Raw genomic sequence first — 15,600 nt, 5'->3', positions numbered from 1 at the left:
CAATATAGATTGTTTTATTCAAGTTGCTACATATATATTTCGATATTTACAATTACAGTACAGACATTTATGTCACCAAAATACACTAACAGACTAGCAATGCACAGGTGTTTGGTCATGAGTTCAGATACCAGCTGGAGGCACCTCACAAACCTGCAAGTTGAAGAGTAGAAACTACACACCAATTAGTACTAATTACCATGTTCTTAACCCATTTTATTAAGTATTAACGAAACCTAAACCATCAAAGTCGGGCCATACCATCTGCAATTATATTCGTCACAACAGACTGAAGAGGCAAAAAAACAGCCTACAATCTCATGAAGCTGTAATTAAGGTAACAACAAAACATCCATACAGGAAACTCTGAAGGGGAATTCATCAGATCGCTGTATCTAATTTCGGTTTCATAGGACACACACACCTTGCCCAAAGTTAACTTCCAGTCTGTGTTTGTTTATTGGTCTGGCTAGTGGCTAATAATATAACTATTATACTGTTATTTACTTTAAATTAAATTAAATTGTATTGTATATTTACTCCTGTAAACTTTTCATATTTGAAGAAACCCTATTGGATCTAGCGGTTGAAATTGGTACTGCAGTTTAAATAAAAAATATTGGCCAGGCAAGTTTAGCCAAGTAGAGGTTCTTCTCAGTTTCTTTTGCTTGTTATCAGAAATAATCTGCAGGGACAACATTTTTAGCAGATGTGTAGCGGCAGTTACGTTCAGGCCACAAAAGCATGCATGCGTAGTGACGTTTGTTGATGTTGTTGCTTTGAAACCTGAAATACAGGATCTTGGCTGTATAGACGAACCAAACGGAAGAAAAGCAACTCATTAGAGTTAGAAACTGTAACAAAAATAATTACTAAACTAACTGGTGAACAGTATGATCACATACTGAACAGTCGAGACTGAAATAATCCTGGAGGTATTTCACCTCGCACACAGAGCAAACATAAGGCCAGCTTATGCTACTTATATGTATGCCACAGTAGACGCCAAGATAACATTTCTACAATATTCTAGAATATGTATTAAAGGCTAGACTCAGATGAGACTAAACGATGTAATCAACAAAAAACTATTCTGAATGAACGGAGTATAAATCATTACAGCATCATTTGGGCTTTACAGGAATTCATAAGGATGCATTATTGTGCAATGCATAATTCTTTTACTGCAAGTCATTTCAAATTTCAGGATCACAATGTGTACGGCACAAGTCTCAGGAAAACTGAGGTTATAATGGCATGGCATAATTTGTATTAAAAGCTATAATAATATAATTAATTTTACACAACCAGCATAAACTCGATTGCGCATCGAGACTTCAGCCATTGCAAACACTCCTAAAATCTTGGCCTCACTTCAAAGTCCTCTATATGAAATAATTGTATCATACTCTTCATAGCTACATATGGATATATATATATAGATAGATATATAAACAAACAAACAAACAAACAAACAGGTATGCAACACATTCACTGCTGTTATAGTACATTTAAATGCATGAAAATCTGATCATATATAATTGAGTATTAACCTGAACCATATTAGTTACAAAATAGCAATACGTTCGTACATCTTATAATCTATTTTGTTCTCTGAAAATATATTTATATATCTCAGGATGAAGCAGAGAAAAAATTATATTTTGTTCTGAAAATGTACCTCTACAATTACTTTCAGGAATACACACACAGAGTTTGAAGAAAACACCCTCCTTATAGACCGGTTTACAATCAAAGGCAGCTTTATGGTTTATCACCGCCAACACAATGATTGCACAATTGTTTAAAGATGCCTCTTCATTTGATAGGGATGCACCGATACCATTAGAGAAAGTACAAGTATTGACAATTATTTTGCTACCCGTTGATACAAAACGCTCGTTGAGGTTAAATGTATCTGTAAATAAATATAGCTGATCATCAAGGCATATCTAAATATTATTTACTTCAGTTTAACCATGTATTGTCAAAGTATATACAAATAAAAAGGAATTATATCAGGGCTAATTATGTATGCTTGGCAAACATAGAAACTGTTTTTTGTGTAACAATTTTACAAGCCCATCTAGACTGACACCCTGTCTACACCGGACACAATGCAGCGCAATGCAACAAGAGACAAAATAACCTATTATAATAGAAATGTTTACCACACTGGATGTGGTCAAATTGCAACTTGACCAATTCCTTGTTCTTAAAGGGACAGCACCCCCAACAATTGTTCTAAAGAATACAAAGATAGTGGGAAGAATGTCAGTAACAAAGCAGATTGACAATAAATGGTTGAGATCTGTTTGATTACTGACTTTCTTCCAAATATCTTTCTTTGAGTTTATCAGAACAAGGTAATGTTTATAGGTTGGAACAATTTAAGGGTGAGTAAATGATGACAGCATTTTCATTTTGGGGTGAACTGTCCCTTTAATGGCTTTGTCTTGTCGCTTGCATCTGGTGTAGACAGGGTGTTAGACAGAAATATTGGCTAATGAATTTGACTCTATATTTACTACTATACACAATTCTATATGCTTGTGTAATGCTTGACAAACATAAATGTGTAATGCCTCTAAAAATAATTTAGACATGCCAATACATACATTATCGACATCTAATAGTTTCCTTCACAGCCTTTTTGTTTCCAGACATCCATTCTGTATCACAACACATGCATAGAGCTTTTGCTGAGCATTGTTTGGTGTATCACATGACTTTTGTGTGCGCTTTAACAATAATGCTACAAATCATATAAGATGCATATATTTTGGTATCAGAGCCTTTTAATGGTAGATACAGAGGGCGGTACCAGACCGGTGCATCCCTAGAAGAAGGTGCAATGCTCATTAGAGGCGCTGGGATAATTTGGCTGCCTGTCAGACCAGCGTTCCAGGTGAAGGGGGCTCAGAACCCGACTCATTCTGAGTGCTTCCTTCAGAGGGGAAAGGCTCTGGGTAGAGAGAGAGCTCCATGGACCTGCCATTGAGAGACATACATAACATGACATCATCAGTACACACTTGACTTCAAGTTTAAAATTTGCTAGTTCTGTGGGATAAACCAGAATGAAAGAAAACGCACCTAGCATGCAAGGGATGCCCATGAAATGATGCTGACTGAGGTATTTGTCGGTGTGAATAAAGTGGGTCGGCTGCGATGGACTGAGGCTGGTGCACCAGGTGGTGAGTCTGCGAGTGCCGCATGCCAAGTCCATCATGACCTTTGGCCGTAGTGGAATAACCCAAAGCGTTTCTCAGATACCAGTCCCGAAGCCCCTCCAGAGCCAGTGCCTTGTGTAGACTGCGGGTGGAGTCCTCTGGGGTGGGCAGAGAGAATTGCGGGGGTCTGCGACCGAAAGCTGCAGCAGTGGTTAGGTCTGCGTGATGGGGCAACAGGTTGGGAATCGAAGAAGTGGTGGACCCAGAAGAGGGGTGCGACAGATCGTAAGCCGAGAACAACACTGTGTCCTGTTGGTGCGGCTGTAAAGGGATAAAGGGTCCGCAAGATTTTGTCCGCGTCACTTTGACCCGACGTGGCTCAGCCTCTTGGCCCCGCAGCAGCATGGGGCTATACGAAGGTGGAGCGGCAGCCAGGTGTAACTGTGAGTGGGAGAACCCATTGTAGTGAGGCGGGGTACCGGATGGAGGGGTGGAGAAATCTGGCCAGATTCGACCCGCTGACTGGTTCTGCTGAGGCTGTACGGGCCTCTTCTGTTGTTTTCCCCAAATGTAGTCCATCAAAATTTCATTGTAACCAGTGCCACTGCTTTGGCCGCCTAGAGAGGAGCGCATTCTACCCTGCTCTTTAAATCCCATCATCTGCCTCTCTGGGCTGCCTTGATACATCTGACGGAGCTTGCCATCTGTGAGGGACTCAGAGCTCTTATATGGTCCAGCTCGGGGTGGCATGCCGTTGTGGGGTGGTCCAGGCTCAGGGAGACTGGAACGGTCGAGCAGAGCTTCGGAGCTGTTGCTACGACGAGCGCGGGAGCTGTAGGGGCAGCTGCGACGTTCAGATGAGGAGCCCTCCAAAGATGCTAACGGTACAAACTGAGGAACATCTGGACTGCCACACCACTGCTTAAGAGCAATACCACCAGGCATCTCCGGCCTAGCAGACACAATAAAAGTACATTTTAGCACATTTAGGTTAATCACATAATTTGTTTCTTTTTTAAGGGTTTTCCCAAATGTGTTTATATCACTGTTGCATTGCTGTCGTTTATGAAGTCGTTTTCTTTGTATTTTTTGAAACCTCAAATACTGCAGAGCATATTTCAGTTTTTTGACCTATTTTTACAGTATTTGTTGTCTGCAAATATTTGACATTTTATTTGAAATTTGAAAGAGCGTAGTTCACAGAATAAAAAAATTATCACCTATAAATAGTAAATTCATAAAAACTGGAAATAATCTTGAAATAGTCTCTTAATTTTTTTGTATACTGTATATTGATTCCAGTCACACAGACGTTAGTGGAGGGCAGAGTTCCTTCACACGTACGACATTACAAATCACTCACTTATCTGAGGAAGCTGTCTACGCAGAAACGGAGTAACATGGTGTTCTAACAGCAGAAGAAGTGTTAGAAAAGATTTTATACCTCACATGAACGCTGATTGGTGCTGTACGGGACAATAAAGGCGTGGCTGGAACACTTCTGCCCTCCACATTGGATGCACTTCTTGGGAGTGAGTGACTTGGGCTGAGTAAACATTCAGAAATACAATTACGATAGCAAACCTTAACCAATATACGATTAAACTCTCGACCATGATCGTTGAATAGTCACCCAACAACCAACTAGCCAATTTCCTAGATAGATTTGTGTTTTCTTTTTCATCTCGTCTCATGCTGTATGAAATGAGCAGTGTGTTTAAAACATTGTGTCAAGTATAAAATAAGTCTAACTTTCAAAACCTAGTCTCGTGAGCTCTTCATTCTGTTTTATTCAGTCGCACTCCGTTTTTTTCTGTTTGAGGTACGTTTCCAAGTCATCATTTGTCTTTTTAAATATCGCAATGAATATCGTACTTTATTCCGAGGTATAAGTGCACAGTGAGATTTTGATATCCCCTAGTAGCTATACATATCCCACCCTTTATTCATCCCCGCTTACCTAACAGAGCTTGAGGCAGAGTTACGACGAGTTCTCATCTCGTAGTAGATTTCCACAGGGGACAGCTTTCTACAGATCCTGCTGTCAGGGCTGCCTGGAGCCAGCCGGGGATGAGACATAGAGCGGTGCTCAGGTGCCACACTCGGAGAGGAGTCTTCTGTAAACCACAGTTGACAGGGTTATGTGATATCTCAGTTACGTAGCCTGTCATAGACAAGCCAGTGTTTTCTGAATCTTTTATCATCTGATATCGTTTACCATTGTCGTGAGATGTTGAGTCCGACATCGAACTGCTCTCTGACTTGACAGTTTCTTCTGAAAATGTAACAAATGAGAACACCACATTAAAAACAGCCACATTCTGGAATTTGTATCTGTCAACTATAGAAGCTGCTTGCATAAATTTATAATTTATCATAGAAAGTTTTTTATCCTTATCTCCATATCGCAACAGATGTGAAACTCACATTAAGATACTAAAATAAAAATGAGGAATTAAGTATGTCCTCACATTGTTGTGATATGCAGGGATATAAATAGATGCGATCATCATAATGATGCTTATCAGAACATTAAAATCATGGAAACATATTTCTGATAATAATAATGCGAATTCCAACCAACGGATTGCGAATTGCAACCAACGGATTGGGAAGGACTACAGAGGCTATAACAGGACAAAGATGGCGTCGCATTTCCACTTCTCATTATACACATGGTTATGTAATTTAATTAATTGTAGAGAGCAACAACACACAATTAATTGATATTTGTATAGATATCCAAGTCTGACACTATATGAAGAGTTTGGTTCCAAAATTATGGATTTAAGCCATAATAACAAAACATGATGGGGCTTTCCTGTAGCTCAGTGGTAAGAGCATTGCGTTAACAACGCAAGGTTGTGGGTTTCTATCCCAGGGGATTGCAGATACCTATGTAAAATGTACAGGATAATGCTATGTAAGTCGCTTTGGATAAAAGCGTCTGCCAAATGCCTAAATGTAAATGTAGTTGATGAAAACTAGCACAGTGCTCAGGTTGTAAATGCACAGGTAAACAAGTGTGTTTTTAAAGTAAGTGCAACTTCTTACATATCCTGCAAACCCCTTTCGCCAAAGTTTACAAGAAATGCATTAATGCCCGTGTGTAATGTCACCTGTGTGGCATCCCCGGTGAACCGTCCTCTTACTGTGCAACATGTTTTTATCAGATTCAATGCTCCTGCGCAGAGCGCCACTGAACAGAGCTTTCATCTGCCTTCGCTGGCCCGGATCGTCCTGTGAGGAAAACAGATGCTCTTATAATTATATTATACCAACAAAGTTGTGGGTGTCTGTAAAGAGAATCCTTTTAATGCCTTTCGGGAAAAAGACTGACCTCTCCTTTTGAGGTAACGTAAAGGGTCATGCCGGTCCGGCGCTGAACAAAGGGGGGTCTTTCCCCTGCTTCTAGAGGAAAATCATCCGGCAGCTTTCCTGTGAGCTCCTGCGGAGACATCTTATGATTTTAGTCCATTTTTAAATGGAAGTTAAGATTATAAAAATAGCCAGGGAGTTTAAACCTCAAACACTGCACATCCAATAAGACAACTTATATTTGAAACAGACAAAGTTTAAACCGAGTCATGCAAAACAATGTATAACATTGAAACTTTTCCTTAGCAGCTGGATTTTTTAGCATTGTTAAAACACAGCAGCTTTTTAAAAGTAAAGAATAATAAACCCTCGTACCGCCTCTTGAAGACAAATTTGTCGAAGTTCTCCGAGGCGACTGTTTAAAACGCTTTGCAGACTCTGTTTTCGTTCCTGCAGCTCTGAAACTCGCTCTGCCTGCAGCTTGCTGTCCTGACAGCCCTGGACATCTGTCAACATGATGTGTATTAGAAAGTCAAGTATTGTAAACAAGCAATGTCCAGGAACACTATCAACAAGGAATTACTTAGGTTTACCTGGAGCCCCTAAGCCCATGGCAGTGATCAGGCGACCTTTGACCTCCATAGAATGTAACTCAGGAGGTCTTGTGAATTCAGCCTCCCACTTAACCCTCAGCTTCTGCTAACCAAGAAGAAACAAAAAGGGATGTTATCACTTGAGCTTCAATTTAACAGAACTTTTTCTGAGAAAGTCGCATCACCTTGTAGTCACATGAGACATGTCATTCTGTGTTGTGGCTCAGATTGATATCCACGATGCTATGGTGTCCCAGCGGCCAGATGGGGGAGCCACTGTGTAACTACTTAGTTTACTGCTGAGCACCTATTGGAAAGAGGACACTTTGTTATACTGAATTAAATAAATGCTTTTCCAAATACTTAATAAAACAAATTACCCATTTTCGTATTCGGTGCATTTACTTTTTCAAACATCACAGTGTGAAACCCTGAAAGTACTTTAGTATTATTTGTGGAAGTACAAGGGCCAAACATCACAAAACATTTAGTATTCACCCCTCATTGAAATCTAGAAGAATACGTCAAACCCAAAAGAATGTGTTTTTGTTTGTGAGGAAGTGGCATGTGGCATGGGTCATGTGGCAGGATGGTTGGCTGGGAATGTACCCCACAACAAAATCAGGCGTATTGCTACCATGTGCAGTGTGAACTGACAACAACGAATTACAAGAACAATATTCAGTGCAGCAAATACTCAGTGCAGTCTAACTCAAACCATTTATAAAAGCTCTCATAATTCATATAATTGCGTAGAAGTACAAAGAGATTTTGGAAAAGACTATGAGCACATCTGGTACACATATGCTAACAGATATCACACACCTCAGCTTACAAGCAGTGACCTGGCAGAGAGCATGATGGGAGCTGAGAGGCGGAAAAATGCTTAGAGATCAAAACCTGACCGAGAGCGATATAAACAAGAGGTTTATGGGAATTTGATGACAAAGCACCCAACATCCCGGGACAAAACATGTGAAACAGATAAAGAGAGAGAGGGAGGGAGAGTGAGAGAAACGTCCTGGGACAAAACATGTGAAAGAGATAAAGAGTGAGGGAAAGGAAAAATAGAAAGAGAGGACATCTGAGGACAAAACGAGAGTGAGAGAGAAAGAGAGAAAGAGAGAGAAACACAGAGAGAAAGATTTTTACGATTGTTCAGCTTAAATTGTTTTTCCAAATCATTTACTCGCTCTTGTATCATCCAAACCTGTGTCATTTTCATTTTTCAGCAGAGCACAGTGGAGGATATTATTAAGAACGCTATTGGACGACATTGGAGCCCATTGACTTCCATTGTATAGACACAAAACCACTGAACTATCCCTTTAAGTATAGATATTATACATTCTACACACATATCCTGAAGCAAAAACGGCTTGCTTATCTCTTCAATTTGGATTACAGACAAAAGAGACAAAAATACTGGATTAAACAATAAAAAACAAATAATTATGTAATTAATAAAACCAGAATATAGGCTTATCACAGGGTTTATTCATTTCACTAAAGAAACAATTATTCAATAACCAATTTTATTTACTTGTAACTTTTTCAATGTGTTGACCGGTGCTGCTGTTGTTTATGTTGATCAACTTTACTTAGCCTACAGTAAGTTTATGTATATTCGGGTATACGCAGACCATGGTAATATTGATACAAATTGTTGTGATATTGGGTTTCTTTTGTCCAATAAGCAAATAACTCATTTAGAGCTGCAACTAACGATTATTTTAATAATCGATTAATCTGTCGATTATTTGTTCGATTAATCGATGAATCGGATACAAGTTTTTAAAAGCATTCATTTTCAACCCTTTATTGAAAAATAGAACTGACATTGCAAAACATATTTCAAAAGCTTTATTATTACTTATTATATTATTATTACAGCTGGCTGTGGTTTACATGATGCATTTCCCATCAAGAAGCCTCTCATGGTTTGCTGTTTTTTTCTGGAATTTTTTCGGGTCTCTCTGATGGTCTTTCCTCTACCTCCACTCTGCTTTTTTAATTTATTTTTTCTCCGCTATGCTGCGCGGCGCGATCAACTTTTTTTAGTCCTGTGACACACTAGATGCGTGGCGTGAGCGTCTCAGAAGCCTGGCGTGACCGTTTTTAAATCGGCTCCCATGTTAACAGGTTAGAGCTTGCACACTGCCTGCGTGAGACGAGCCGCACGGAAAACGCGTGCATGCTAGGAATTGAATCGACGCCTATTTTTCACGAGACACGCAAGCGTGTTGGAAGCGTTTCCAGGCAAAATAGAATAGGAAAAGATGTTTATATGTAATTTTGTACACGAATACATATTAATGAATGCCATTTTGATGTTTGAAAGCTAATCATCATTTATTTGAACGTATTTTCAAATTGAATTTCATTAAACCAACATCTACACGTTACGGGGTTTACATGTCCACTGTAGAAAACATCAGGACTTAAATCATGTTTATAATGCATTTTTGGAGAAACAACAAGTGAATATTGAAATAAATTATACATTAATATTCCTATTAAGTATGAGATATTATTACTAAAATGTTGCAAATGAATACTCCAATTAACTACTTTTTTCCATAAAATCTTCCTCCAAGAAAATGCTTAGGCTATATCCAATGAAAAGATACATTGCATTGAATGGGAATATTAATTTATGTCCATCTTAAACACATATTGCATAAAGTAAACTCGTGCATCAATTGATTACGTTACATCTTTAATAACATATCTGAGAATCATCTTAATACGAATTGTGGTTCGTATTAAACCCCAAAATGTATTGGTGACTGAATTATTTTTGTTTTTTATGCTCTTAACAATGTGATTAAAAATGGAAAAAAATATGACACACTACAATAACAACGTAGTCTAGTGTGTCATCTGAGTGACGGTCCAACATCAGGTAATAAAGCTACAAAACATTTGGAAATGTTATTTAAATAAACAGACAGCCTACTTACTCATTTTTCGGATTTTGGAAGGTGTAGGTTATGTGAAAAAAGTTTAAACTTGTCGTGAATACAAGACCCTTGTCTGTCGGCGGCCTCCCTCTATGTCACCTATAGCAGCAGCAGCGCGCCAGCGCCGCATCAGGCACGGTGCTGGTGTGCAAAGATACAGAAAACACGACGCAGCCGCCACAGAGCTGACACGCAACAGAAACGCCACGCTCACGCCACTCAAACATGCGGCGCGCGTTATAGTCGCGCGATACAACGAATCGATAATGAAATTCGTTGCCAACATTTTTAATAATCGATTTTTATCGATTTTATCGATTCGTTGTTGCAGCCCTAAACTCATTGAACCCGGTTTCAATGAGCAAATTCAATTTAAAACAAAAATCCACTCTTGAAGTTGCCAGTCGAAATGATATAGGCTATGCATTAAACATTAAAACTGTCAATTTACCATCATACAACAGTAAGTATGAATTTATAGTTTTATACTAACAACTGCGGCATTTGAGATAAAAAGTTTTACAACTGTGCTGTCTGTGTATATAAACACACTAACAGGACAACCATCACAAACCGTATGGAAAAACGCGTACAACGTCATTTTATATTAAGAAAGAAGAGAGAAACTTAGTCAGTTCTTAAATCAAAGATTATCACCACCAGCTGAACAAACACTTACAACTTCTTAGTCAAGAAAGCGATCGGTATAATCTACCCGCGTCAGATTTATAACAACGCTAGAAAAGTTTCGCAGCGAAAGTGCGGTCATCTGTTTCATGGGCTTACCTGAACACAATATTCGCGTCAGAATATCCACAGAATAGACCATAAACGCGATTTTCGTTTCATTGCATGTCACATTTCATTAAGATGTATCAAGATGCAAGCCTTCACGTTACAGGACCGCAATTGTTTTGCCTGTAGAACACGCTCACGCTCTCTCAAACAAGTATTTCTCCAAACCCTAAAGCCAATAAGGACGAGACCATCTACAAGCGCTTGCGGGGGATGAGCCACCCAAGAAAAATTAATAAAACACCGCACAGTCCGAATTTAAAACCAACTTTAAATGCTGACGGCTTTCCAAACATTTCTGCTTAATGTGAAGTCACATTTATTAACTAAATTTGGCGACAGCTGCGCGACAACTTAATGCTGCAAGTTATCTTAATGGTTTTATCCGACAAGCGGACAGGTGAGTCTGAGGCGTCCGTAACAACCATATGGTTTCTGGCTAAACATCAATAGACAGGAATAATTACTCTTTTTGCACTTCACAATGAATTGCAAAAGATACTTTCGTTTTGCAGAAACTTGGAAAATCTCCGTTAAAAGTATATTTGAGTGCATTGCTTAACAAACATAGAAAGTCTTCACAACAAATTTGAATTTGACTCAAAATCCATATGGCCAAAAAGAGCAACATAGTACACTTTGTAGGTTACTGACCTCTTAACAGCATTCCTTTCAACTTCATTTTGTGCTGGGAAAGAACAATTTTACCAACATAGGATATAAAATAAGTATCTGCTATAATTATTGAAGTTGAAAACTATCAAGCACTTTTTTCTGGATTCTGTGCAAAAGTGCAAAATGCAGACCATTTAAATTTAGGTTCTGGGCTCCTGCTAAATTTTTCCAGAAGTTCTTGAAATATCAGGTTGATCATATTTTTTATTAAACAAAACAAAACAATATGTATAAACGCCTAATGACTTACTTTTTCACGCATAAAAAAATTACATTTTCATTAATTATTCACCATTTTCCCTCATTTCTTCTTAAATTGCTAACACTCCAAATTTCTCTAGGATACTAAAATATATTCATACATGGACTTTAATGTGCACTTCTTCCAGAGATTACAACATGATGAATGATGATAACAGGGGGCATCTAGCATTATTTGTGACCATGAGACCTTTTTGCAGAAATTGGAGGGTCCTGGGTTAGCCATTGGGGGAGAAGTGGTTTCTCAAAACAGACAAAGGCAATTCCAAAGACTTGTCGTGACCTGTCTCTCATTTGCACTGCCCTGTTGTAGCACACCAATAAGGCTCTTCCACACAAAATCACAGGATTACTGCTTGGAGATTACTCTCCGTTTTCTCTCTCTCTGAAGATTGCATCACTTTTGAGTTCAAAATACAACACAGATGCAATATAGAGTGTTTCTGGGTCGTTGACAAAATTTGTTTCAGCATCATGGTGTCATAGGGCAATAATTCACTTTATAAACAAACGAAAGATAAATAACTGATTAAAATGACACAATTAAATAGACCACTGACAATGCATGCATCCAATATATTGTAAAACAGAGCCTTCCTCTGAAGCTCGGAGCATGTGTGACCAGAGATGACCCTCCTTCCTTACAGCTGATTCTTAAGAACAACCAGCTGCTTTCCTGCCAACCTACTTTGATCTATGCAGATCACATTACAGGGGTCAAACAAGTTCTATGTTCAGATGTTTTAGCAGTTATAGAATCAAACACCTGCCCTATTAAGCGTTTTATGCTAAAGTTTTATAATATTTCAATCGTTCACCTTCCACAGTCAACTTGCAAGTACTGTATATTATCCACGTTGGTCACATGATGACACACTAAAATCATGGCTGCAAAAAAATGAGCCTGTAACATTTCTTGTACTTGTGAAATGATCTGCAGAATTGGACAGGTCTACTAGACATTTCCATTCGTTGTATGTTTTTGTTCATTAGACATTTTGTTTTTTTTGGTCATGCTTACAACTACAAATAAATGCAATATATTTGTGGTTATATGCACCTAACATTAGTAAACAAGAGCGATTCATCCAAAAATGAACCTTCTTTCGACTTTTACTCACCCTCATGACATTTCAAACCTGTATGACTTTCATTTATCAGCAGAACACAAAATATATTTTGAAAAATGTTGGTGACCAAATATTAATAACATAAACCCCTGTTGACTTCCATTGTATGGACCACTGAGACAATTCTAAAAATATCTTCTTTCGTGTTCCACAGATGAATCAGTCATATACATATTTTCAAAGACATGAGAGTGAATAAATAACTAAATAATTTTTATTTTTGGGTGAACTATACAATTCTATATGTCTTTAACAGCCTGAGCAGTAGAGATCATATGTTCGTACAGACAAAAACGTAATCCTATAAAGTTCACGTTTTACCCAGATTCCTTGTTTATCCTCATTCTTAACTCAAGTCTTTACACATTGTCTAACAGACGGGTTGAGTGCACTCTGGAAAGAACAAACCCTAGTTTTCTGGAATGTCTGATCAAGTATTAGCTCAAATCAAAGTGCAGCTTTACTGTGTGCTTTGAAGTCTACATGGACTACTTTTGGTTTGTCTTTTTTATCCACGTTTAAAGCAGGTCAAACATACTTTTTTTAAGTCAACCAAACAACACCATATTAAAATCATGTTATTTCTGCTATAACTACAGACCTCCTGCTCTCCTCCGAAAGACAGAATTCCTTCCTCCATGTTTTTTTACTTCTAGATAAACAAAGACAAAACAGACAGTCAGCAACAAAGCTGACAACAGCTTGGCCACACTGTGGTAAATCTCTGTGAAAACATGAACATTTCACAGCTTAGCCAGGGTGGAGACACTGTTTTGGAGCCTTAAACCCTGTCCTGGGGTCAGACAGCGAGGTGGACACATAACAAAAAGCCATTTGTTTGGACATTAACACTCACACCCTGTAGTGTAATTTGTGGTGATGACTCAACCCGGTATTCAAGTCTGTAGCTGCAATCGCTATAGCATCAACCCATATATAGCTAACCGCTAAGAACATAAAATAATGCTGTTTCCAGGACAGAGGGGAAATTAAAACATGTCACCCTAGCATGGACTTTTTGTTCCAGCTTGTGTATGGCTACAACATCAAGTAACAATTGACTCAATTTGAACTTTTTATTGCTTTAGCACCCCGGATGGGAGGAGTTCGGAACAGAAGGACTTCATTGAAACACACTCTTGACAGAGCTAGCTGAAGCAAGAAATCTGTGCTTTGCAATGTGGAGTGACTCAGAGTCTAGACACTTCAAACCACACACGCCGTACTCCGTTTGCAGTGACTATATACTGAGAGCTCAAGTCAAAAGCATCAATTATAGAAGCGCAATTCATTCTGTGCCATGGGAGGCAAAATGTGAATATCTCATTGAAATGAATTGACTAATTGGTTTATTGAATTAAGTTAGCATTACAATGGGATTATACAGTTTTTGCTTAGGCCGATGACGATTGCGAGGTACTTCAAACAGGTACCTGGACAGTATGATGGTTGTTTAAGAAATACCTATTTCACCTAAAAACTTTTTTCTATTTCACTGCAACTTGGAATCTCACAAAATGCATGTTGCGTTGTTATTCTTTACTTGTTATTTATATGTTCCTTCTTGTCTAATTTATATAATTATAATATTAACTGCAAATGGAAGCTTGTAGTGAAACATTTCAGTCTTTAGAGGCACAGCTGTTGGTGCAGATCTGATCAAACTTGACTTATTGCAGTTAGCATCTGATACATTAAATACTATTGCTGACTATTAAAACGTTGTCATATGATTCCTAAGAGATTCCAAAATCTGAGTAGATCATGATGCCAAATCATGTGACCATTCTCAGATCATTTTTATGGTTCCACGAAAATAGAAGTAAATCGTTTAGGCAAACATTTTGAATCATTGATGGAATGTGAAAGAAAATAACACAATTTACACACAAGATATTGGTTACAGGACTGACACATGTGGAATATAAATTAAGTCCTAAAACGTCACAACTACAACTTACTGCGCACGTTGTGTGACTGTTCCGTTGTGATGATATACATAGCAAATATATGTATATATTCGACATTGTAAATGGTCTCTGAATAATATGATAACTTCTCAAAAATAACAGACCCTCGCGTGAACATGAGGTCTGAGTAAGACGATACAGAGCCTTATTACGGTGGCTTAACCGAAGAAACACGCATTCACAGATGACACGTTTGCTGTAAATCAATCCAAATCACATCCAAACCTACAGATAACAGGTGTGACTGTTTAGCATCATTAATCTATCGCATAGCAACATGCCATGGAAAAATCCAATTGAAAGCCGCACGCGACGCTTTCATCAGCAGCACGACTGCGCGCTGACAGAATGAAACGTGAATAAGATACGGTGTTTAAAATGCACATTTGCGTGACAGGTTCGCCACACATTAAATAAACACAACCAAACGTCGGAAAAATACAACAGGACACGAGGCGTATTTCCTTTCATGCGTCCCTCAATGTTAGAGCATCTTGCGCGGTTCCCTGCAGTCTCCGGCTGCATTTAAATCGAGTGACATTTCTTTTTCATTCACTATACACGCACAAACATGTTATTTGCTTGAGTAAACGTTATGTTTTAGAAGGAATGTGGAGAAAAAGACCATGCACACGGACCTGCGATGCCTCTTAAAATTCATCCGTGGCTCTCCTCAGTCACATCTTGCGGATCACCTCCCCTTGAGAAACACATGCATGGTA

General features: G+C 38.6%; 1 protein-coding gene across 4 annotated transcripts; it reads right to left on the bottom strand.

Moving 5' to 3' along the window:
• Nucleotides 1–15,083, bottom strand: ccdc120b (coiled-coil domain containing 120b). 4 transcript variants are annotated; one of them, XM_079482735.1, is made up of 11 exons: nucleotides 14,870–15,083; nucleotides 7,270–7,391; nucleotides 7,085–7,187; nucleotides 6,867–6,997; nucleotides 6,514–6,621; nucleotides 6,293–6,413; nucleotides 5,392–5,448; nucleotides 5,134–5,290; nucleotides 4,618–4,719; nucleotides 3,097–4,125; nucleotides 1–2,991 (listed from the first exon to the last, which is right to left on the bottom strand). In XM_079482735.1, exons 3-11 carry the CDS (start codon nucleotides 7,131–7,133, stop codon nucleotides 2,892–2,894), a joined length of 1,854 nt encoding a protein of 617 aa, XP_079338861.1. In that variant the 5' UTR covers nucleotides 7,134–7,187; nucleotides 7,270–7,391; nucleotides 14,870–15,083; the 3' UTR covers nucleotides 1–2,891. The 4 variants fall into 4 exon arrangements, with proteins under 4 accessions (XP_079338861.1, XP_079338859.1, XP_079338860.1 ...); XM_079482733.1 differs by lacking the exon at nucleotides 14,870–15,083 and adding an exon at nucleotides 10,834–11,089; XM_079482734.1 differs by lacking the exon at nucleotides 14,870–15,083 and adding an exon at nucleotides 10,834–10,996 and having other exon boundaries at nucleotides 7,085–7,190.
• Between the last annotated feature and the right edge of the window lie 517 nt (nucleotides 15,084–15,600).

This window comes from Barbatula barbatula (genome assembly GCF_947034865.1).
Source record: "Barbatula barbatula genome assembly, chromosome: 20".
NCBI classification, from domain to species: domain Eukaryota; kingdom Metazoa; phylum Chordata; class Actinopteri; order Cypriniformes; family Nemacheilidae; genus Barbatula; species Barbatula barbatula.
Note: the sequence above shows the minus strand (reverse complement) of the source record. Positions and strands in the feature narration are given on the sequence as shown.